The sequence below is a fragment of the Lichtheimia ornata genome (assembly GCF_029851405.1).
Source record: "Lichtheimia ornata isolate CBS 291.66 chromosome Unknown scaffold00002, whole genome shotgun sequence".
Classification (NCBI taxonomy): Eukaryota; Fungi; Mucoromycota; class Mucoromycetes; order Mucorales; family Lichtheimiaceae; genus Lichtheimia; species Lichtheimia ornata.
In genome coordinates, this window is record NW_026695322.1 from 248,920 (window position 1) to 273,303 (window position 24,384).

The following is a 24,384-nucleotide window of genomic DNA, read 5'->3' on the forward strand; positions in this document are numbered from 1 at the left end:
CGCCATTGATACAATCCGCACCACACGCTCATCCGTTCATCTTTGTAAAATGCACGGCAAATGATAGTATTACTCAAATCGATGTGTCTTCTCCATTAGAGCAATTCATTGTACATCTCAGTTTAGTGTCCATTCTTTCTCTTCTGAATGATGTTGGATTAAAGGATTACTTTAGCAAATACACGACATTACGTTGGCTAAGTTTCAGTGTGTAAGATGATTACTTCTTCCTGAGTTGGATCTCACCGTGTATTGTACTATGGGAGACGTATGTTATGGCAGATGCAGGATTGTAAAAGTATGTCCGCTTACGCATAACGCTGTGATAAAGAAGAAAGCGAGGAAGGTACATCTGATTGATTCATTGTGACCCAAACAAAGGCTATATTCAGTAATGCGTAACTCACTTCCCCTGTTTTGTGATTGGATCTATAATGCATGTTCTTTTCTTGTGATTTAGATACGATAGTTTTCTTTATTATTAATATACGGTGGGAGAATAGAGCGAGGGAGGGAATGGATGAAGTAAACGATACGCCCTTATCCATTACGACTAAGATGTTCCTTTCGTTCGCTGATCATCTCGATATCTTCCAGCTCTCCACTCATTTGTCGGTATTCTTGCAATATGTGTGCCTTTTCTTCCGTCCAATAGATGAACGCTCTTCGATGTATCAATGCCCACACATAAGGTACGAAAAACTCCCGTGAATCTTGCTCTTCTTCATATTGGAACTTCAGGTCCGGCATCGTCTTTCAAAATAATGTCAGCCTTCACTACACCAGGCTCGTTTGTATGTTTCCTTTTACTTACGTCAAGGCTTTTTGATGTCCAAGTTCGAGCAGCCTGATCAATCAAATCCAAAATCTCATTTGTTGATGGAGCCTTTAGGTTGGCCTCAGATACACGTGCATGAAAATGATCCACAGTGTTCTCGATATTCCGTATCAGCTCTGAAAGGCGGGCATGGTTTCGCAAAGGAGCAAAAATGTCGCGTTTGAGAAGCAGGGCGTATACAAGTTGGGTATTATTCTTGAGTCGGTGGGTGAGGATGGAGTTGATAATCTCAAGCACAAGCGAAAGCATGTCTTCGTACACAGTAATATCTTGCATTGAAACAGCCTGATAGCGTAAGGGTAAGTCAATAACTTTTACGAGCAATATCTTCCATTCACTAAACCTACCTCTTGATGCGCAAGCTTTGTTGTTAGCTTTTGCTGCCTCCGAGATATCAGCTCAAACATACTGGAAGAGCTTTAATGAGTATCGTGGCTGAAAAAGGATCCCAATAGAACGTACCTGATTATCCGCTGTGCGACATAAGCATGCATATCCAACACCGTGCTCGACATGTTGGCCAGGATGGCTAAGCAATTTGTATGAAAGTATATGTCCTAAAGCAAAAAAGAATGAGTGTCACCCATAGATCACTGGAACGAATCGAGACACTACCTTTTGATGAGACAAGTTGAATTGCAAAGTACGGATCAACACCAGCATTACAAGTCCTCCCAAGGATATCGATTTCAATAATGGCCTTTCGGTGAACCATGTCAAATTGCCCACGTTCTATAAGTATGGGTAAAAGATTAGTAACAATCATGCCTGATTTCCATTGCAATACTCACGATCTTTTGGATAGTCTCGTTGTTCACATCGTCTTGGCTGAGAATCAGCATGATCGTCAATAAGATGTACACCTGCGAATAATTGGTCTTCCCCTCCACGGATTCATAGATGATCTTCAACATGGGTATGTACTGCATGATGCCACTTAGTATCCAACAGCATCATCCTATGCCCTCCTTCCATTATCTTACCATTGTCTCTGGATCCGTCCTTGATAGCACATATACCCGGAATGAGTCATTTTCCACCAACATGACGTATAATAAAAGCATTCGTTCCTCAACACCCAGCGAGCTTACATCCATATTATAAATGAGTAAGATGGATCAAGTAGGGATCATGAATCAACTCACTTGCAAAATAAAGAGAAAAGGTCCTTGAAAGAAATGAGATGAAATTTCTTGTCTTGGCCATCGACATCGGTTGCAAGAACTAGCAGTAGTCGATACGTGAATACCATTGAACTTAGTCATCACAGCGCAACTAACCATTATGATCCCGAAGATTAGCGAATACGGTTCTATATGGCGATGTCGGTGCAGATGAATCATCTCGGGACGTTTTCAGCTGAGTCGTCAATAGAAGGAGGAGTAGCAAACTTCGCTCGTTCATGGGCATTGGATCCACATCGGACGCTGAACCTGATCGTGAAGAAAATAGATAGCTATAGGCATTGTACACCACGCCTTCACATACACATGTCAGCCATTGAAGATATACAAAACGGGAGGGAGAAGAATATACGCACTTGATGATAATGCAGGAGGTGGTTTTTGTGTGATAAAGTTCTCAAGTAGCTTTGCAACAACAGCATCTGCACGATCTCTAGGTATATGTAAATGAGTCACCAGCAATGATCATCCCCTCCTCCACTTTCAGCACATTACCCAAACTTGTCCAGTAATAGATCCAAAAAGTAATTTCCTTCATTCACATGAGAGCGATGTAATTGGGTGGAGAAAAAGACAATGAGCGTGTTGAGGATCTCGGTATAGAATTCGTAGGCGGAATAATTTTCACTAAATGAACATGAAGATGGTGAGTTCAACCTTCATCTTGATTTCAGGCATGCTCAACATACTATGGATCCAGGTTAATCAGGGCTGTTGTAAGTGCGTCCAACAATTGCTCGCCACGTGGTCGATGATCCGATTTGACTTGGTCGCTGATTGTAAGCTTTTTCAAATCGAGCTGAAAGGTGTTTTCTTGAGGAACGTCCACATTATCTATACAAGGCCATCGACTTAGCTCCCTATCACATAGAATGAAATCCTTTCTTTACCTTCGAACTGCTTCATGATTTCCTCATTGGTCAAGTTGCCAGCGAAATGCTTGGTGAAAACACGGGTCAAGAACAATGCATTGTAAGCCTCGGTTGGGATGGTCCTAAGGTATGTCTATTAGCACTAAAACCACCTTCACCTACCCTCTGTATCATACTTACTCAGGATTGGTTGATTGGATATGCTTCAGTTGGCTGAGTAGATGAAGAACAAGCTTGTTGAAGTTTCGTGTCCTGACATTATTCGCAGCTATAGGATGATGATGATGCATGATGATAAGTCATTGACAAGAAATTAACAAGTCCAATCACACATGCACACCCACATCATACCCAGGTCGATGGATAAGCTTACTGTAGCCATTTCCAAATCGTACGTATCTTGTCTATATCGATACCCATAGTAAGAAATGTTGTCAGCATTATCAGGATATCTATTGATGCCTTACAGCGAATGAGATGATGGGAACTTTGTCGTTTGTAATAAAGCTGGCCAGAACGAGGAATCGTTTATGCTCAATGATACAGCGGAGGAGAGTGTCTTGAGAGCCGAGGATTGTGCGGCACTGAATAGGTGAGACTCGGATGGCTTCCGCAGAAATGAGGACGTGGTTGATGCAATGGTTTGCTTAATGGTGTTGGCAGCCGCGGTGGCAATGGGCAGTTGTGATGATGCTCCAGGGGGATAAAAAGGTTCAACGACCTCGTTCGAAGGTGTGCGTGTTAATGGAGAAGTCGGAGAAAGCGAGGATGCGATTGGCGAAACAGGTGAAGTGGTTGAGAATGTCGATGTGCGTCTCGGTGGTTGTTTAGAAACGAATGTTCTGTTTGGTGCGCTCAAAGTCGGTAAAGGAGGGTTGTTTGACTGCGAAGAGCTCATGGATACGAGAACGTGCCGTGGTATTGTCGAGCAAAAGGAGCGAGAGGAGAAAGAAAAAGAAGAAATGAAATAAGACACGATCGACACTATACGCGCTGGTTCAATGTATTGTTTCTAGTGTGTGATATGCGTCCTTTTGTGTCACTGAGAATGATTGAGTCGTATGCAGCATCCACATACACTGGTAACACTGATCGTAGTTTACTCCATCATGCATTAATATCATCATCTTTTAAAGTTGGGTTGTGTTCTCGATTAAGATGCCAAGGTGGTCCTCTGATGATACCCGTTGCCCATTTAAGGATCGATCAAGTCGACTTCTTACTAGGAGATTACCTTCATCATCATATCTTCCTTATTCAAAGCTGTCTCATTCATAAGAATAGTTACTACACAACAATCTAAATCCAATGGTTTATCTAATAAGACACCTTTTTATACAATCAACATCTTGTACGCTAGATAGAAGTCCGTGTATGGATTTAGGTGCCTGTTTTCTTTAATGGTAGATAGCATAATAGAAGCTTCGAACATGCCGGTCATGTGAAATTGATGTATAGACAACCTCTTATGACGGATCAGGATCATACGTGTTAATGAAAAAGAATCACCTTGTCGATGAATAAAGCGTTACATGCATTGATATGGAGGATGTTGTAGTGTGTGTAGTGATGCATTATGAAAACAAGGTTACTGACGGGGTCCCGCAAGGCGCGTAAAATGTGGAGGTGGCGTGTAGCAGTAGCCATCCAGTTAAATGCGGACCTGCAGGCACACACACCGTTCTCTTTGCTTTTTGCCCTTTTATCTATTTGTCCCTACACTTCTTTTGTGCCTATATCATGTCGGGTAATAGTATCAAGGTCGTGTGTCGTTTCCGGCCCCAGAATGCCCTCGAGAACAGAGAAGGAGGTACTCCCATCATTGACATTGGCGAGGACGGCACTCAAGTCGCTCTCAAGGTAAACCACCCCCTCCCCCATTCATCATCCTTCCTTTGACTCCACGCTCTAATGCTCCCATTGAACAGGGCAAAGACTTCCAAGGCAGTTTCACGTTCGACAAGGTGTTTGGCATGAACACTCCTCAACAAGATGTCTTTCAATACTCCATCAAGAGCATCGTTGACGGTAGACACTTTGCACACTCTATCCTTCAGGCACATCGTATCTTGACAGCTGTTTTCTTTATTGTAGACGTCACTGCTGGTTACAACGGCACTGTCTTTGCCTATGGTCAAACAGGCTCTGGAAAGACCTTCACTATGATGGCAAGTATCGGGATTCCCATTTTTGCATGTGATGCCCGTGTCGTTCTCCTTGATCGTCTTGGTATATGCTAACATGACTTTTTTTCAGGGCGCTGACATTGATGATGAGAAAACAAAAGGCATTATCCCACGCATTGTCGAACAAATCTTTGACAGCATTATGGAGGCACCAAGCAACCTTGAATTCACTGTGAAGGTGTCGTTTATGGAAATTTATATGGAAAAAGTCAGAGATCTTTTAAATCGTAAGTATGGGTTGGGACTCGTTTAGAGGCCAATGATATTAATCACGTTGTATATCTATAGCCGCTGCGGAGAATCTACCGATTCATGAAGACAAAACCAAGGGCGTCTATGTCAAGGGTCTTTTGGAAGTCTATGTTGGATCATCTGACGAAGTTTATGAAGTTATGCGACGTGGAAGTAACAACCGTGTGGTTGGTTACACCAGTAAGTAGCCGCTTGGGTACGTGTCTACGTATCATGGCTCATTGTGTGGATGGTGTCATTGTGTAGATATGAATGCAGAAAGTTCCCGAAGTCACTCCATTGTCGTTGTGACAATCACACAAAAGAATGTGGATACGGGTGCAGCAAAGAGTGGAAAGCTTTATTTGGTCGATTTGGCTGGTTCGGAAAAGGTCTGTATGCTTTGTGTGAAAAAATGGTCATTGTTCGCTCTTGATCTCATATGCATCGTCCCAAATGACATAGGTTGGCAAAACGGGTGCATCTGGTCAAACCCTTGAAGAAGCCAAAAAGATCAACAAATCATTGACGGCGTTGGGTATGGTCATCAATGCTTTGACCGATGGCAAAGTAAGTACAACAACATGAATCTTTTTTTCTCTCATCATTGATCATTTCTCTTTACGCGTGCTTTCCTTCTATTCCCCAGTCGAGCCATATTCCTTACAGGTGAGCAGCACCATCACGTTGTATGTCAACATCATGCACGTTTGATAACACCCAATGTGTGCACACAGAGACTCCAAGTTGACACGTATCCTGCAAGAATCGCTTGGTGGTAACTCGCGTACGACTTTGATCATCAATTGTTCGCCTTCCTCGTACAATGAAGCTGAAACGCTTTCTACTCTCCGATTCGGTGTGCGTGCAAAGACGATCAAGAACAAGGCGAAGGTCAACGCCGATCTGTCACCTGCCGAGTTGAAGGCTTTGCTCAAAAAAGTCAAATCGGAAGCGGTGTCATTCCAGACCTATATTGCTGCTCTTGAAGGCGAAGTCAATGTTTGGCGTACAGGTGGCACGGTGCCTGAAGACAAATGGGTTACCATGGATAAGGTTTCCAAGGGTGATTTCAATGCGTTGCCACCAGCACCAGGTTTCAAGAGCCCTGTTTCTGATGAAGGTTCTCGTCCTGCAACACCTGTCCCTGTTCTTGAAAAGGATGAGCGTGAAGAGTTTATCAAGCGTGAAAACGAATTGATGGATCAAATTGCAGAGAAGGTAAAGCAATCACAACGAAGACTGTATTCATTTTATTAACGATCGTCAATGTTAAAAATAGGAAACCGAGCTTGCCAACAGAGAGAAATTGCTCGAATCGCTCAAGGAGGAGATTGGTTACTATAAGGAACAAGAGCAAAGCATTTCCAAGGAGAACCAAGATATGACAACCGAATTGAGTGATCTACGATTGCAGCTTCAAAAGATCTCTTACGAGAGCAAGGAGAACGCCATTCATGTTGATTCACTAAAGGAAGCCAACCAGGAGCTTTTGGGAGAATTGGAAGAGCTCAAGAAGAATTTGGCCGAAGTCAGACAAGCTCAAAAGGATGCTTCAGATGGTGAAAAGCAAAAGAAGAAGGCTGAAAAGATGGCTCAAATGATGTCAGGCTTTGATAACTCCGTAAGTAACTTTTGATTTCTTTGTTAAAGCTATCTTCTTATTATATGATGTAGGGCGTCCTTATTGAGAAGGAGAAGCAAATCCGTGATGCACTTGGAAAGCTCGAGGATGGAAAGGCCGGTTCATTGACCATTGAGGAGCTTGTATCAGTTCGTCGTGAATTGGCCGAATCCAAGATTCTTGTGGATCAGCACACAAAGACCATCGAGGTTTTATCTACCGAGAAGGAGAGCCTTGAGAAGAAGAAGAAAGATCTCGAATCTCGTTTTGGCACCCTTGAGCAGGAATATGAGGAGCTTCTTGACAAGACCATTGCCGAGGAAGAATCACGCAACCAGAAGGGTAACATTGCCGAGACCGTTTCTGCTCTCAAGGTAATATTGTCACAATGTGTCATATGCATGTGCATTCTTAACACGTTTAATATAGATCAAGCTTGAGAATGAATATCAATCCCAGAAGGAGATTCAGCAAAAGGAGATCAATGACCTCAAGAAGGATTTGGAGAGCAAGACTTCGAGTCATGAGAAGCTTACCAAGGCTGTGGCTGATTTGAAGACGGCCAACGAGGAGCTTCAGGTACACTTTTTATTCTTACTTGTTGGAAAGAGATCGATGTTGACTCGTAGGTTGGAATATAGAACATGCTATCTGATCATCCCCAGCAAGCCAATGGAAGAAGCGAAGCTGAAATGAGCGAGAAGGAAAAAGACATCGAGCGTATGCGTAAGACGATGGCTCAACAACTTGCCGACTTTGAAGTCATGAAGAAGGCCTTGATGCGCGACTTGCAAGGACGATGCGAGAAGGTTGTCGAGCTTGAGATGTCATTGGATGAGACCCGTGAGCAATACAACAATGTCTTACGTGCCAGCAACAACAAGTCTCAGCAAAAGAAAATGGCCTTTTTGGAACGCAACCTTGAACAGCTCACCAATGTGCAAAAACAGGTAAATATCAACATGGCCGTTTTCATGCAAGTTTATTCATGCTCTTCGAATTAGCTTGTGGAACAAAATGCATCTCTGAAAAAGGAAGTCGCTTTGGCAGAGCGTAAATTGATTGCACGCAATGAACGCGTTCAGAATCTCGAGACATTGTTGCAAGATGCACAAGAGAAATTGATCTCCCAGAATCAAAAGTAAGTCATCTTTATTGATACACATCCCGATATTAATGCATCTTTTAGGTTTGAAGCCCAGCTGCAGGCAGTACGTGAACGCTTGGAACAGGCTCGAACACAAAAATCTCAACAATCCATGTCAGCTTTGAACTTTGGTCGTATTGCTAAGCCCTTGCGCGGTGGAGGAACAGTCGTAGAGAATGGCAATGATACTCCTGCCTCGCCCACTTCGAACGACAAGCGTGAAAAGCGAACCTCTTTCTTCTCTGGCTTCATGGCCCGATAAATCACATCCCTCCCACACAGATATTATGCTATATATATATGATGCCATTTATAGGCAGTCTATCCTTTGTCTATGCCGCTCCTTTCATTATCTCTTTTTCCCCCTCTATATCTATTATTAAACACCAACAACTTACGTAACAAGGCTCTTATAAACCTTCCCGATATATCGTCCCCCCAAAGAAAGACAATAATAAATGATGACTCTATCACTTGACAATATAGTGTATTCCAAGACATACTTGCATGATAACTAGCGATAATAAGGTGGGCATTTTACCATTGCTACTTCCCAAGCAGCATTCAAAGCATCGAGGACATGTTCGGGTAATGGACCTTGTTCGACAGCCTTGAGATTTTGCTCGGTGTGAGCGACAGAGGATGTACCAATGATAACACCTTTATGTAAAATGGCAAGTAAGCGCTTCCATGGCTCATTCAAGTATATAATAATCCTGCATATTACCATCTCCTTTGTCTTTGTTGAGCAATGAATGATGGACCATCCAGCGTAATGCAATGTCGGTAGGACTCAATTGACTCTCCTTGGCTACTTGGTGCACCTTGCTGATAGCATCAAAGTACGTTTGGTTCCAGTATCGATCGCGGTACCTTTTTGATACACATGTACAGTATGAGACGACGTTGTTGCAATGATTCATGCAGAAAGGGGCAGACTTACATTTTGCCTTGGTTGGTTTCAGGATCAAAACGAGAATTGGATTCAACGCGGGTTGCCATGTTTTCATAATGCGGGCTCAACAAACCACCGGCCAAGGGATTATAAGCATTGAAGAGGATGCCATAGTGCTTCAAACAAGGGAAGAGCTCATGTTCAACGTCACGAGTCAATGCATTGTACATGCCTTGATAAACTGTGGGTTGAACCCAATTGTTCTTTCGCATGATTTCACAAATAGCGCTGACTTGCCAAGCTGCATAATTGGAAAGGCCAAACTATACCAATAGGTTCATTAGAGGAATGTGAGAGAGAGAAAGAGACGTGGTACTTCTTACCCGTTCAAAATGTCCTTTTTCATAAATCTCTTGGACAGCGCTCAACGTATCCTCGATGGGTGTACTATGATCCTATATGAAAAGAGACAATGTTGTTAGTTCCGGTGGTATTAGTAAGCTTCTGAAACTCTCGCTTACCGGTGCATGAAGATAAAGGATATCAACCTTATCCGTTTTCAATGCCTCCAGCGACTTCTGAAAAATGGCCTTCAAACGCTCGGGTTGATGATCGCCTGGTTGACGTGGTGCCACCTTGGTAGCCACCTTGAACTTATCAAACACCTGCAAGTCGGCGAGCACCTCCTCTGTAGTGCCATCACAGTAAACGCGTGCCGTGTCTATCACCATCATCACGTTACTATGGGAAGTACCTTGCTGTAACATTGCCTATAGCCCTTACCAAGTTCCTTGTATCCATGGCTACCGAAAACATTGATAATCTCGTTCACTGTATTGGGGTCCGTTATACGCGAGGCAGGGGTCTTGCCAAAGGTCATTGTGCTTTAAAAGTTATCCTAACAATGTTAGCACCTTCATGTATACAAGGAATCTCTCCCTCATGGCTGCCATTGGTACCCAAGAATGATGTTCATGCGCGTCATGTTGCTTGTCAAAGATAATATCGCAAAGATAAGAAGATGGTGAGTAATCTAATCCCAATTCATCAGGGCGCGCTATACCTTTAGTGACATCGCCCCCAGATCTCGCAGGATCACGTGGACGGCTAAACATGCGTTACGACGGCTTGTGTTGCCCTGGAAACGTATTCCATTGATGCCTGCTTGCATGAATACCAATACCATTTACATTTGATAGTAGTATTTGTAATAAACAATACCAGAGCAGAGAACTACTTGAGCAACCATACATAGTGGATATCCAATCACGTGTAAAGAAAGCATGCATGGTAGTAAGGTGATAGCAGCGTAGTGGGATGGGTATGCATATCAAAGGGGATCCACCAGCAGCTTAAAAGTGTTACTCAAACTCACATGAGCTGACCTCGTTTGGTGATGATTCAATTTCGGGTAGATAGCAAGCACAATTCATGCGATACAATAGCTCGTGCAACAATCAAGCATTGATGACAGGTACGTAAAGAAAAGAACAATGAACAAACTTATTTGATCCTCAACAACATCAGCGACTTATGAGAAAGGGGGGAAAGTCCAGTATTGTACAAAATCATAACAAGAGAAGGGAAGCGTTGAAAGGGGTTTTGTGTGTGTGTGTGTGTGTGTTGTGGATCCGAAGGGTGATGGGTGAAGGGAAAGTGTGAAAGAGAACAAAGGGAGATTACATACATTAAGGATTGCGCGAGAGAGGGAGAGTGGCGTGATAAATGATGGTGGTGATAATGGTGGTGTTGATTTAGAACCGAATAACCAGAATGCTGAGATTATCCGTGCTAAAGTTGGCAAGAGCATGATCCAGGAGTTTTTGGCTTGCTTCTTGAGGATCCTTGATATCCTTGATCAAATCAACAGCGTCTTGATCATCGCATACATCCCATAACTAAAACAACCCCCCATTTGTCAGTTTGATTGGTGCCTATGAATACCATCTTTTTCCTTTGTCTACTTACGCCATCACAAGCAAGGATCAAAAAGTCATCTTGTGGTGTGAGATCGGTCTCGGTTGTATATGGGTTGCCAACGACGAATTCTTTCATGACACAGTCTCCCAACGATCGGGTCACAGCTAGTACACCATTGACGCGATTATTCATCATAAATCCACCCAAATCCATGATACGCTTTGCCTCCTGCTGATCAGAACCCTTGTGATCATAAGATAAACGCACCGCTTTGCCATTACGACTGCACATGCATAAAAAGGATGGTAAGCTTGTGGTTGTGATGATGATGATGATGATGGTGGTGGTGGTAGTACTCAATAAAGAATGGCGAAAAACCTACCATAGTACAGCGCGTGCATCGCCCACATTTCCCGTGTATAAAACTCGCTATCACCAAGGATATCAGCACGTTGCCTAGATACCCTATTTTCCATCCTACCTTTTCATTCTTGACTTCCACAAATGCCACCACTGCTGTACACCCAGATGATTTGCCCTCGTTCATATTCACTTGACGATCCACTTCGAGAAACGCCAAGTTGAGAATTTCTGGAACAGGCTTGCCAACGTGTTGCTGTAGCGACTCTGCCAATATCTATAGACGCCATGGTTAGCGATCTCGAGTGGAAGCGTTGTAAAAATAGAATCCTTGCCCTGTGAAAGTTGTTGCCGCACCATTCTGCTGTGGCCCTGCCAGCATGGCCATCAAAGATGGCAAAGAAACCTTGCCTTGGTACGTTTAAGTAATCTGTGACAAAAGAGTGGGCATCTTCCATAGTTCTACGACAACGTCGATTTCTGTCTTCTGTAACGCCAATGGCGAAACCGTTGGCGGTAATGGTGGTTGGCGTCACGCTGCCATTTTGTTGGTGCGAGGTCATCTTGGAATAGAAATAATAAAGGGGCGCAAAGTGGGGAAGACGAGGAGGAGGAGAGGATTGGGTTTTGAGTTAGGAACACGTAGAAAGTGTGGCGAGTAAAGAGTAAAAGACAAAGAAAATAATTCGCAATACAGGGGTTCTTGTCCAAAAAGAAAGGCATTCAATAATGGGATACTCCACCTCCTACCGTAGTCAACTAGGTCAATGCGGCGTAGAAGAGCGTACTAGCAACGTGTGTGTGCGTTTATGGGTGTATGTGTGTGTGTGTACGAGTGGATGTGTGGATGTGCGTGTTGCGTGTATATGTGTGTGTGTCCTGTTGCGTGTGGTGATGGTGGGGTTATTTTAGAACGGTAGTATAAAAATAGCTTGGGCTTTTCATCGGCGATCTTTCTTTTCCCTTCCCAGTACTTTTTCATATTAGAAATACTATATTGTGTGCATTATGTACCTCATTGTATAAATCACGTCATTACTAAAGACCATGATAATACAAAAGAGCTTCATCCTTTATGTGTTAGGGGATCATGTCACGATGGATGTTGTATAGTGCCGTTAGCAATGACCATGTCGCGGTACATTTGAGAGGAAAGGCAAATGAAAACACGGGTTGATGATTGTCCTACCCGACGATAGCCGTAAGTGTCATGAGTGGATGATGATGATGGTGGGTGAAGGGTGATCAGCAGATCTTGGATCCAGTTATCTACCGTTTTTTACTCCTGATAAGTTGGTGTATCCCACAGCAGCACGTAAATGGCACACCTGATGTAACGTGTGAGCACCTATTCATGCGTCTCGACCCTCCCCAAAAACAATCCTGCCGATTGTGTGCGTGGGATTCAAAAACATACACACAAACACACCTGATACAGCAGCATTCGTATAATGAATGAGACTAGCATTTATAACAAAGCAGTGTTTTCTGACTCACTTTTGTCATGCATTCCACAACATCACCCCCTCTTTCCAAACACAATAATAATCTCAGCCTCATCCACCATATCACTGAAACCTCACCTTCGTCATCATCATCACCATCATCCGAAAAACCGGTCATTCCTCCTTTATTCGTATGCTTTGTACATGTGTGTTATATGCCATGCATCTTGTACAGCCCTTTGCATAACATATGCAGCATGGATAGCAATGTGCATCCAGAAATGGTAATACCGGTGTGAGTCAGCGTCGTTTTAGGGGGTTTTTTTGGTTATTTGAATTTGGTGTGCGTGATACAAAAAGTGACCCTTTTGTCGCACCTTTTTAACTGCATTTATCGCACACCATATGATTTTCCTTTCTCCTCTCCCTTTGTCTCATCATCAAACCACTTTGATAGTAGTAAAAAAGAACAAAGACCTATGGTCATCATCATGTCATCTGCATACAAAGATATGAAAAGTAGAAAAAAATGGGAGATTGCCATCATGACCAATTCCAAATAGCAAAAGAAGTTTACGCTCACTTGGCACATTCTGCTTGCGGACTTGTTTCCGCAAATGATAGCAAACATGGTGAGTTGCAATCGGCAGCAAAAATAACATCACAATGATGTCCTATGCAATGAAAGGGTATTGCGTATGTGTGTGTGTGTGTGTGTATGTGTGGGTGTGTACGTGCGTATGGGTATGTGTGTGTGTGCGTGTGTGCGTGGGCGCATGCTCGTGGGGCAAGCAAAATGTCTCACTCGGCATTTTACGGACACGTTCTGAAATATGATTGGTTATCGTACATCCAAAACGACTAGTGTCTGGTGTTGTAGGATAAAATGATATATTGTTGAAGCATGATGGCGTGCATATGTACCGATGGATGAAAGAAGGAGAGAGAGAAAAAGAGAGAGGAGTAAGAGGAGAAACTATGTTGAAAGGGAGGAGGGGATAGCAGCAGCAGCCTTACCCAAGTCCAAGATGGGGGGTTGTTGTTGTGTGAGGGTTGCTTATTTTTTACAGGGTGAAAGAAAGGAAAAGGAAAAACACAACCAACTCGCCATCGTCGGAAAGAAAAGCATCATTGGTGCTCCGCTGCTTGCAAAGCCACCAGGTAAAAGATATATAAAGGGCACCGGTTCGCACAACCCAAAAATTCTTGGACCTATTTATACTAAGCCACAGAGCTTTCTTTCTTTTTCTTTCTCCTCTCTCTCTCCCACTTACAGCGCATACGACAATGTCCGGATTCAAGATTGCCACCCCCGCTATGCAGACACCGTCTGTCCCAACTCCCAATAATAATGCAGCCACGCCTTTTGTTCCTTCTACACCTGCACCTGTCGATGCACCCACACCTAGTAGAGATCAGAATCCTTATGCAGTGGCGGGTATTACACCTACGTTACAGTAAGTTATCGCATGAACGGCATTTACACCCACCCCCTATACCACCAAATAAAAAACACAAGATACCATTACATCACCATCCAATTTGTTTCAATGTTGTTGTTATTAACACTGTATGGCACTTACCATAGAAACATTGTTGCCACCGTCAACCTGGATTGTCGCTTGGATCTTAAAACAATTGCGCTCCATGCACGCAACGCCGAGTACAATCCAAAGGTACACATAGTTGCCGTATGATAATGTTTTTTGGACACTGGTATACTCAACGGTTGATTAGCGTTTTGCCGCCGTCATTATGCGTATTCGAGAACCAAAAACAACTGCCTTGATTTTCGCATCTGGCAAAATGGTAGTGACAGGAGCAAAGTCTGAAGATGATTCAAAATTGGCTGCACGTAAATATGCTCGTATCATTCAAAAGCTGGGCTTTCCGAGCAAGTTTACCGATTTCAAGATCCAAAACATTGTTGGCTCATGTGATGTACGGTTCCCAATTCGTCTTGAAGGTCTTGCTTACTCTCACGGACATTTCAGCTCTGTATGTATCGATGGATGGATGGATGTGGAAGGGAAAAGAATGATGTTGCTCATTCATTTATGTTTGGTAGTACGAGCCTGAATTGTTTCCAGGTCTCATTTATCGCATGGTGAAGCCCAAGATTGTATTGCTTATCTTCGTATCGGGCAAAATTGTCTTGACAGGTGCCAAAGTGCGTGAGGAGATCTATCAGGCCTTCCAAGCTATATACCCTGTGCTGCTTGAATTCCGTAAACCTTAAAATCAGTCATCTTAATACCAATTACAAGTATGGTAGGTCTCCCCTCTTCCACCCTTCTCACGCTTATACAACATCCTTGCCTGCTCTTTTCCATTCACCCTTCGCAATATTCAAAAAAGCTTATTACACATATTCAACAACCCCATCCAAAGTCAACAACTCGCACACACACACATACACACACACACACACGCATTCACATTGCATGTTCTTTGCATTTGCTTCCCCCCATTCTTTGTATAAATTAGCTTCCCACTCTGTATCATACATCCCGATTTGGTTTGTAAACGACAATCAAATAAACAAAAAAAATTGAAGATACTGTACATGTGTGGGTTGTCAAGTGGATATGGAAAATTGCATGACAGCAACCAATTTAGGGTAGAGCGGCTCCTTACGCTGGAATTTTTTCGTTGTCGACCTACCTCTTTTATTACCCAAGTTCCTCCCCCCTTCCCATGTCATCGGAACAGATCGCCAAAGCCCTGAAGGGTGCTGGTTTATCAGCTGAAGAGCGTATCGACACAGCTGTTCAAGCTTGGCAAAACGACAAACTTTTCTTTCCAAACAAGGACGATTTCTTGCTGGAATGGCTATGTACAGCGTTGACGAGATCGAAGCTGAAATCGTAAGCAGATCCTCCCATGTCACTCGAGTCCCCTTTCGACAGCCATTGACTTTATCAATAGATCGACCGATACAGCTGTTATCCAAGTCGCCTACTGGCAGCTGTTGCAAGAGCTACTTGCTCACTATACTGAACGCGTCAATACCACCGGTCGATCGCCTCCCAGCATACGAGTACCCCTCATTACTTCAGTCACCACGCTGCTCAACCGTATCAAAAAGGATCCACCAGCACAACAAAAAGAGCTATTGGAATATGTGTCGAATGCATTAGATTTGCTCTTCTCGCCAATTTTCGCCTTATCGTATCGACCCACGTTTGAACATATGGTTGCTGTGATGGATCAGCTATTGGAGACACTTGCAACTCAAATCGACAATGATGCGCTTGCCAACCTTGCAAAGGTGTTGCTGAAACGTTACAACTCGCAAATCATGCAATCTGCCAATCATAAAAAGGTAATATCGTAGCAATGTGAATACTATGAGATTCATTAACTTTTATGCATGTAATTAGGCTTTCACGGTGGTTGTTGGCAAAACGTTCCCGGCACTACTCTCGATTCGTCGACGCATTGCAGCTACCGACAACGAATTATCATTGCTATTGACCGACCTATTATCATCGAGTCTCTTTCATCCTGACAGCATCATGGAATACACGTCTATTTTCAGATCATCCGACGCTGCATCGTTCCAAAGCAACAAGTCTACCTACGTGTACAAGTTGTTTGAAGAACTTGGTCGATTGTTAAAGAAGCCTGAGAGTGTTGAAGATGGTAATGTACTTTTTGGTTGCCTAGTGATTGTTGTTGCGACACATACTAATGGGATGATCCATTTACAGTGTTGGATGTGATACCTGTTTTGTATTCACGATTTGTGCGTGCATTTCGGAAAAAGAGAGGCCAAACAGCTGGTCAAGACACCGTGCGACATGTGGAATTTGGCTTTTTGGTGGAATGTCACAAGATTTTGGAGCAGTGCTCGGATGTGGATACGCTTTGTCAGCTGCTGCACGTTTTATTGGAGTTGAATGTTTACGTCGCACGAAATGATGATGTATCTCGATCACAACATGCTTTCTTGGATGACATTGCCGAAAATGCAGTCAATTTGTTGGGGTCTCCTAAAGGTGAGTATAACGATTTATATGCTGCTGGTTCCTTCATGCTAAACCATGTGATAGATTGTGATCAGGCCTCGGTGATGCGATTGATCGATGTATTGCTTCAAATCGATCTTTTGCTGGTTGAAGCACGCATGAACAAGATTTGGCCGGTTCTCATTCAGGCAAGTCTTACAACTACCAGCAGCCAAAGACGACAAGTGGACTGACATCAATCTATAGCCACAAGCCAAATCATTAGACACTTGCATGATTCTTGCATTATCAGTACTTTCTGTTTATTCAGCTTCACGACAGATGGATGCATTTATTGGCGATCTTCTCACCGCTTTGAAAGCCGTTTCATCCAAGACTGATATTGATTCGCTATTGACGATGCCCTGCTTTAGTAGACGATTCCTTGATGAGTATGGGTTGATTACGAGCATCATTTGTTCCTTTCTCACATGGCTATTATTTGCTAGGTTCTCAACGGTCGTCAGCAAATCCCTTCCAACAAATCAAGTACCGATACTCTTTGAACAATTTGCCAATGAACTTTATCAAGACAACTCTCCCGCAGTTATTCGGTTGATGAGCATCTTTTTCGCACAATTCATTACCTCGGTCAACCTTACACAACATCAACGACGTGCTTTCGAATCACAAACGCATGCTCTCTTTGAACGTTTTATCAAACCTAGTCTTGAGGAATCGCAAAAGAATCAAGGCAATTTATTGGCAGCTCTGCAACTACATACAGCTTTGACGAACAGCATGGCGGATGTCTATTGGGCAACGTTGAGTGGCGACACGCGTGGATGGCTTGCCGAGGTGCTCCAAACGAGATTTGATCAATGTCATAAGGAGGATACCAAAGATGGTCGGTGCGTCACTGTTTTGAGTGTGAGTATAGTGCCAAGCGAGGAGCTATCGTGAATGATATTAATTCCCTTTTTCTTCATGTAGGTAACGGCCTTGTTACAACATGCCTACTTTTCGTACTTGAACATTGCAGCTGAAGAGGCTACTCAATCTTCACCACTGGATATGGTTGGCCGTGTGCTTGATTTTGTTCTCGAGGATCATCAAAGTATTTCATCAAAGGATACATGGGATGGTTCGTTGGTGCATTTGGATTCGAGTGCTGTCAAGATTGCATGTTGGAAACTCATCACGGATGAATGGTTTGATGTCATTTGGTATGTATTATCCACTCAGTGGTCACTTGCAATCTCATTCTTACGTATGCAATAGCCGTTCATGCGTGGGAGAACGAGCCAAGAAGCTGGCAGAATTGGTGTTAAACCCCTTGATGGAAACGCCATGGCATGGATTTGAGAGCAATCAAGTTTCAATCCCCTCGATCAATCAATTACTCTTACGCTCTGCAAACTTTTATGAGGCTACCAGTTTACAAGGTAAGTTGAAAGAAGGAAGAGAGCATAGGCAAGGTCATCTAATTAGACCCTATGTAGAATATGCGGCTACAACGGTGATTGATTCTTTGGCCGAGTTTTTCAAAGCACACATGGATGACACAGCTTCAGGAAAGATTGCACGTGTACTAGCAATGATGGAAGGTGCATGGACAGCGGATCAGCTCGCAGAGCTTGCTACTTGGCTTAAGGAAGGAGCCGACATGGATATTTGCAGCCAAGATGATACAGCAAAGTTGGAACGTATGCTCGATTTATTGTTGCTTTTCCCAATGGAGTATTATCACAAGAGCAATCGATCCATCCTCTTACGTGCTACCTTATTGATTGATGCCTGGGCGAACGCTGGCATGTGTAAGAGTGGTCCTATTTCTCTACGTGCACGAACATTGCTCTTGCGTTTAATGTCCAACTATCACGGTCAGCATGGGTTGGTAAGTTATCACATACACGCGTGGTGATGATGATGGCGTTGTAACACTTTTCCCTCTCTCTCTTAGGAAACCAATGTTGATTTATTGTCATGGTTCCTTGACTCTGCCAGTGGTATTGATGAACCTGGTATCCTTCACGTCACGAAGCAGATTGACTTGCTTGTATTGCGGTATGTAACAGGAAAAGGCTTAGTTTTGTTTCAAACTAATGCTGTGTGCATATAGATCATTGATGACACAAGCTGATGGTGACAGCGATGCTGCATCATTTCTCGATTCTACATTCAAGCAACGACTGCAATGGTTAAAGACACAACAGCCTAATGCAAGCTGCTGGACGATGGATGCCGTGGAATCGGTGATTGGATACCTAAAGGCTCATCCTACCAAGTAAGGCGATATTTTCTTTCTTGTATGCGCGTGGATGTGTGTGACTAATTATTTCACGCTATTTGGGACCTGCAGATGTGTTGATGCGGATACCACAAGGATTGTTTTTGCAGCCGACATTGTATCACAAACATCCAAGCACGTGATCCATTGTTTGAAGCAGGCACATTCTTTGCTCTTGGACGCTCCTGAAGAAGGCTTAAGCATCTTGACAAAGGACATCTTGGCTTTGGCATCCTTGTTACATGAATATGATCAGTTGGTCAAGCCCCAGAGTGGTAAAGGTAAATGAGCGAATCTTATGTGGCAAACACCTATTCAACTAAATGTTCATAGTTGTCGATGCCAATGAGTTGTCACAACGTATGGTGCGTCTTGCTTCGCCATTCACAGTCCTGGTTCAGCGTTCTTTGCGGTCACCTATGCCAATCCATGATCGCATATTGGAAACGACGACAGCATTCGTTGGATCACTATGCCGAGCAGTATCTCAATACCAGCATGCTTATGTAACGGAACGTGTTTTGGCAGTGATTTGGTTCATCGTCACTCTCGTGTATGATTCAGGTAATCTATCTCGATCATTTTTCAATGTCATGGTCGCCAAGTACTCATTACCATTCGCACTCTTAGATCAAAAAAGTGTTCAACAGCTGTGCGATGCTCTATCGTCATGGGTGAAAACGTTGGATCAAGAACAGTATGCGGTTGTACTTGCTGGATTTATTGCACAAGCGGATCGAATGGTGGATCAAGAGCGGGAGCATATCTATTTGACCCTTTTAGCTACTACTGTGCAAGCATCTACCCAATGTAAGTATTGCGTGTACATTTTTTTCTCATTGACGGCTTCTAATTTTAATGTTTACAATAGCACAAAAGCCCATTGTTCGAAGGCAATTCTCTACGTTTGTGACCAAGCTTACCATGATTGGTGTCAAAAGACGATCAGCCAAGTTTATTCACCAAGCATTACTCTTTATGGCAGACCTTATCGCTGATATTGTAAGTAAATCGCTTTTTACAAGGGAAAGAAAGAGCGAAATGTGTATTAATCTATCATACAATTCACATAGAATATGGCCGTCAGCAAACAAACACTGTCCTTGGTATTGACCAGTATCATCCAATTGACCAATGTGGTACCTGTTGCCGATGTCGATCAGCCTACATCACGTGCGCTATTTGATGCTGTACACTTGCTTATGCAGAACATCTTGATTTATCGACGTGAGCAGCTTGTGGATGTGTTACCTGTCTACATTGCTATTGTACAATCGCTGTTGCAGTGTTTCCGATCGACCCATCTCGCATTAACCAGCAAATCCAACAAGGAGCGGTTACGTACTTATACGCTACTAATTCCTTCCGCGCCCCTCGATACCTCGGCTGCAGAACGAATGGCAAGACTTTTCTCTGCTATGGAAGCCAAATTCCTTACTGAAGGCAAAAACCAACGACTCAGTGCAGCAACACAGAACAAGTTGATATCTAAGCATGTCCCATTCTTGCTACTTGAGTACTTTTCAATTCAAGCACATCCAGCCATGAGCATATCTCAACCCCAAGTGAAGACTATTTTGGAACAACAAGGCCTTTACAATTTGATGGATATGGTCAATGAGAGTCAACGGCATATGATCTTAGCATCCCTTAATGAAGCCGGCAAGTTACTATTCAAAAACTTTTACTCCAGTTGGAAGGAGAATCATATGTACAAAGGACAATAAATCGTAGAGTCTATTCTTTTTTCTTTTCTTTGCCAATTCATCTCGTGTATAAAGTTGATATATAGCATGTACATAATCCACCATTTACTGGCATTTTGAACGCACAAATCCGAGCCATTGGAAATAACTCATCCCCGAGCTGACTTGTTGTTGATTTGCACCTGCTGTTGATGGGCCTGTTGGTAATCGATCTTCCACAAGTCGACTTAGGCACATGGCTCGTAACATGGGATCACCATCTTCTTTGACAATATACAATGAGGGGAAATAGGTGCCTTGATGTTGCTTTTGAATCGCATGGACAATACTTGATACGCGTTGAGAGAAGGCATTCTTCAATTGGGGAAGCTCAACCATCTAAAAAATGCATGTGAGCCCCTTTCTTTGGTCGTTTCATATGCCTCATTCATCGTTTTTACCTGTCCAGATTGCACTTGGCCAATGTTTGGTACGCCGAGCAAGTCATTGCATAGCTGTGGCACAGCATCTTTACCAATCCAAATGTAGATTCGTTGACTGTCGTGGATAAGATAGCAGCCATGGCGCTCAAACTTTTCACTTGTCAAATTCATGCGTGGTGGCATAACACATCGACCTGTTTGAGGATCATTGGTTCCAGCCTAGACAAAGAGAACATGTATGAGGATAAAAACGGGGATGGTGTAATTCATTTTCATACCTGCTGTGGCATACAATGTAGTGCATAAAACTTTGGAGCAACGTATTCGAGCCACAATGAAGTAGGCAACGTCCTGAGAAGAACAGTGGATTGTGCACGCATGTCCATTGGAATGTTGCCAGCTTCATTAAAGGTATCCTTTTCAAAGAAAAAAGTTAGCTCTAGTCCTTCAGTCCTATCCAATACCATACATACTGTCTTGAGCACACCAAGAGCAAGGAATGGCAACATTGCCAAATTGCGACTTAGAGATAATCGTGCTGCTCCCGATGCTACTGATCCAATCACCTCTCTTGCATAAGCACTAGAAATGTCGATGGTGCCCTTTGCTAGCAAGTCCCTTGCATCCTTCAGCTTTTGTGTCACAGCCTTATCGATAGCTAAAGAACATGATCAAATAAGAATGATGATGGTGACTGCCAGGTTTTGCTTACCTTCATGACAAAGAGCACGAGCAATAGCGACCTGATCGACTGATGAAAATATTTCTGGTAGAGTGCGTGCCACAGGAAGGCAAAGGTTGATGACACGGATGCGGCGTTCTCCAAAGCATGTTGTGTACAAAAGAGCCGTTTGGAAATAGACATGGCTTGATTGGATATCATCTTCAAGGGTGAGCTCGATGCAATAAGATTGATCACGTGGTACGTTGGGCAATGCCATAATGTCTGGTACTCGAGTTGTGCAATTGCCATGGAAAGCGTGGCACACCAAACCAGGAGAACAACGTGTACGCATCACCGCCTCCAAGCCAATCTGCTCACCCAATAGCGATTGGATTTCATGGGTCAACTTTTGGACATCGGCAGGGTTCTTGGCATTGAATCCAGGGAAAAAGTGTGTTTGACCACCTGTGAATCGAGGAATAACGTCTGTATAAAGCGCCCACATCAGCCAATCAATTCCATAGGCTCGCACCCAAGGAGATACTTACTCATGGTAGCCACATCAGCATGAGGTCCTGTTCCAAAAACAAACATGTCGGCACACACTTGCGACTTTGCACATTCAGTGGCAAAGGTACGATAAAACATGTTGGATGGCGCCATAATAGCTGTATCGATCACGGCCTTCTTTTCATCAGCTGGTCTCACTGTGCCATCTCCCATGCTAGGAAGACTTCCTTGGAAACAAATGATCTTTCCTCCCGTGGATGACTATACCAAGATGCAGGTTAAAAGAGCTGTAATAAGGATAACGAATGGCTCAATCGCTCACCAACAATTTACGAGCTGCTTGTAAAGCTGTTCCCAGGCAATTGTTAACCATGTGAGTCCCATTATGCATCGTCTTTAAACGCTCCAATAAATCTTGCACCACTGCTTTGGCATCCGTCAACTCGACCAACAAGTCGCTTGCAGCACGAGGCAGATACACTTCCATCAAGTCTCCCACAACCAGCATTTCAGGTTCCTCTCCTGCTAGCTTATAAAAGCCAACTGCATTGTCCACTGTAATAAAAGCAACCTTGGTACGACCATCATCATTGGGTATCTTGTCCAGTGAATCCAAAATGGCAGTGGCAGTGACGTTGACCATGCCGGTTTGTACGGCTTGATAGGATGTATCAATCACAAAGACGTAAGCAGGTGGTTGTGGCGGGCGTTCCATGTATTCAGCTGAAGCCATAAAATCAACGCAACCGTAATTGAGTTCCACGCGTTGCCAACGATCCACTGATAGCTGGTTGACAACATCCCAATCAAATGCACTAGGTACTATCACACATGGAGATGAGTCTCTAGTTGTATCATTGACCACATGATCATCCTTACCATCGTTATCCAATCCACACAAGTTGCATTGCCATTTAAGAGCACCTTGGCTGAATCGTACAAAGGGATTGATATAGGATTTGCACCGAGTACACCGAGCAATAACAGTATCGGAAACCACAGGTACATTTTCCTATGAATGAGATCAGAGAAAGGCTCTAGTTAGGAGAAGGAATCAGCTTACATTGACTGAAGGATAAGGTTCGAGTAAAAGCGCCAAAGGAAGCTTGCTCTTTTTCAACAAGGCATTGGAGGAAGGCACAGCGTTTAATGTTGAACGTATAAAGGTTGAACTAGATTGAGCGTGAGGAGATGGTGTAACTGTCATCTATCAACATGGATCAGTTTGCCTAGCAATCAAATAAAGATAATATCATCTTACATGTTGAGGAACGTGAGCAGTAGGAGGAGCCGTATCCAAGTCGTTAATGAGAGGTGCCTGCCCCACAAGAGGTACATCATCTCGTGCTGGATTACTGGGAGCATTGTTGTATAGATTCATATTGGCCACACCATTAGCGAGTCCTGCTGGAGTAGCAGCAGCGGCAGCAGCATAGTCGTTGGTGGATGGTGTTGGCATGACAGGTTGTGGCATGGGTGGTTGTTGCATGGGCGAAGGTGGCAACGGCTGTTGTTGTGGTTGTGGTTGCTGTTGGACATAGGTTGGATAATGGCGTCTAGCGCGTCGACTGGAGTGATGAGGTTCCTGTTGCAGTGATGGTGAACCAGCCCTGTTCTGCATGTTTGGAGTTGTGGGAGGAGAAAGGCCTTGTGATGGTGACCGAACTGGCATCGGGGCTCCATTGACAGGAGCTGCAAACGCGGGATTGGCGTAAGGATAGTTTTGAGTCATCCCGATGAACGAGAGTGGTGATGGAGTTTGGCAAAGGAAGGAGTCAAGGCGTCCGTGATGTGACACCACTCAAAATATCTTTCCATTAAGAGTCAGCCACGTTGCATGCATTACAGTCAATTCCCATTTGACCCTCCTTCAAGGTACACAAACACCTTATCCCACATACTCTCTACAAGCTATTACGATATACAATAACAAGCATATGAACATTCTATTGCTGACATGTGACAAGAACAGGCAAGCTCATGGTGTGTTTCATCATATACAGTGGTCATCAAAGTGGTGTGGGTTTGCTATTTGCATCATGCTTTATTCACATCCAGATAGCGCACCCTGTTGCCAGGACCACCGTTGCTACTTACTATGGCGCCCTCATACATAGCCCTTTTGTATTGCCAATACCCA

The 24,384-nt window shown here is 43.6% G+C and overlaps 7 protein-coding genes across 7 annotated transcripts; 3 read left to right on the top strand and 4 right to left on the bottom strand.

Annotated features, from left to right (window-relative positions):
- Positions 1–540: 540 nt before the first annotated feature.
- O0I10_000582 (uncharacterized protein) lies at positions 541–3,792 on the bottom strand (the record flags this gene model as incomplete). Its single annotated transcript, XM_058480691.1, has 16 exons — positions 541–753; positions 815–1,123; positions 1,186–1,246; positions 1,301–1,395; positions 1,454–1,570; positions 1,630–1,761; positions 1,822–1,924; positions 1,984–2,062; positions 2,119–2,316; positions 2,379–2,455; positions 2,518–2,649; positions 2,712–2,856; positions 2,913–3,016; positions 3,075–3,162; positions 3,246–3,298; positions 3,362–3,792. The coding sequence occupies 16 exons, from the start codon at positions 3,790–3,792 to the stop codon at positions 541–543; spliced, it is 2,337 nt and encodes a 778-aa protein (XP_058348255.1).
- An 842-nt stretch (positions 3,793–4,634) lies between these two features.
- O0I10_000583 (kinesin heavy chain) lies at positions 4,635–8,344 on the top strand (the record flags this gene model as incomplete). Its single annotated transcript, XM_058480692.1, has 15 exons — positions 4,635–4,754; positions 4,823–4,922; positions 4,989–5,062; positions 5,151–5,307; positions 5,369–5,512; positions 5,579–5,703; positions 5,777–5,881; positions 5,961–5,980; positions 6,049–6,532; positions 6,594–6,935; positions 6,989–7,309; positions 7,365–7,514; positions 7,577–7,885; positions 7,940–8,076; positions 8,125–8,344. 15 exons carry the CDS (start codon positions 4,635–4,637, stop codon positions 8,342–8,344), a joined length of 2,808 nt encoding a protein of 935 aa, XP_058348256.1.
- Positions 8,345–8,596: 252 nt separating this feature from the next.
- On the bottom strand, positions 8,597–9,962 carry O0I10_000584 (uncharacterized protein; the record flags this gene model as incomplete). Its single annotated transcript, XM_058480693.1, has 7 exons — positions 8,597–8,742; positions 8,810–8,955; positions 9,026–9,300; positions 9,361–9,432; positions 9,499–9,698; positions 9,761–9,861; positions 9,937–9,962. The coding sequence occupies 7 exons, from the start codon at positions 9,960–9,962 to the stop codon at positions 8,597–8,599; spliced, it is 966 nt and encodes a 321-aa protein (XP_058348257.1).
- A 769-nt stretch (positions 9,963–10,731) lies between these two features.
- On the bottom strand, positions 10,732–11,820 carry O0I10_000585 (uncharacterized protein; the record flags this gene model as incomplete). The annotated part of the gene is made up of 5 exons (XM_058480694.1): positions 10,732–10,875; positions 10,946–11,180; positions 11,280–11,326; positions 11,379–11,534; positions 11,593–11,820. 5 exons carry the CDS (start codon positions 11,818–11,820, stop codon positions 10,732–10,734), a joined length of 810 nt encoding a protein of 269 aa, XP_058348258.1.
- A 2,169-nt stretch (positions 11,821–13,989) lies between these two features.
- On the top strand, positions 13,990–14,941 carry O0I10_000586 (TATA-box-binding protein; the record flags this gene model as incomplete). The annotated part of the gene is made up of 4 exons (XM_058480695.1): positions 13,990–14,159; positions 14,291–14,378; positions 14,440–14,700; positions 14,771–14,941. 4 exons carry the CDS (start codon positions 13,990–13,992, stop codon positions 14,939–14,941), a joined length of 690 nt encoding a protein of 229 aa, XP_058348259.1.
- Positions 14,942–15,399: 458 nt separating this feature from the next.
- Positions 15,400–20,669, top strand: O0I10_000587 (uncharacterized protein; the record flags this gene model as incomplete). Its single annotated transcript, XM_058480696.1, has 17 exons — positions 15,400–15,569; positions 15,631–16,027; positions 16,086–16,347; positions 16,416–16,703; positions 16,758–16,861; positions 16,920–17,104; positions 17,162–17,582; positions 17,646–17,878; positions 17,934–18,097; positions 18,155–18,549; positions 18,616–18,719; positions 18,775–18,939; positions 19,015–19,223; positions 19,276–19,506; positions 19,573–19,752; positions 19,814–19,944; positions 20,016–20,669. The coding sequence occupies 17 exons, from the start codon at positions 15,400–15,402 to the stop codon at positions 20,667–20,669; spliced, it is 4,293 nt and encodes a 1,430-aa protein (XP_058348260.1).
- Positions 20,670–20,753: 84 nt separating this feature from the next.
- On the bottom strand, positions 20,754–23,976 carry O0I10_000588 (uncharacterized protein; the record flags this gene model as incomplete). Its single annotated transcript, XM_058480697.1, has 10 exons — positions 20,754–21,026; positions 21,089–21,289; positions 21,349–21,486; positions 21,544–21,728; positions 21,783–22,220; positions 22,283–22,505; positions 22,567–23,066; positions 23,124–23,256; positions 23,308–23,451; positions 23,506–23,976. 10 exons carry the CDS (start codon positions 23,974–23,976, stop codon positions 20,754–20,756), a joined length of 2,706 nt encoding a protein of 901 aa, XP_058348261.1.
- Between the last annotated feature and the right edge of the window lie 408 nt (positions 23,977–24,384).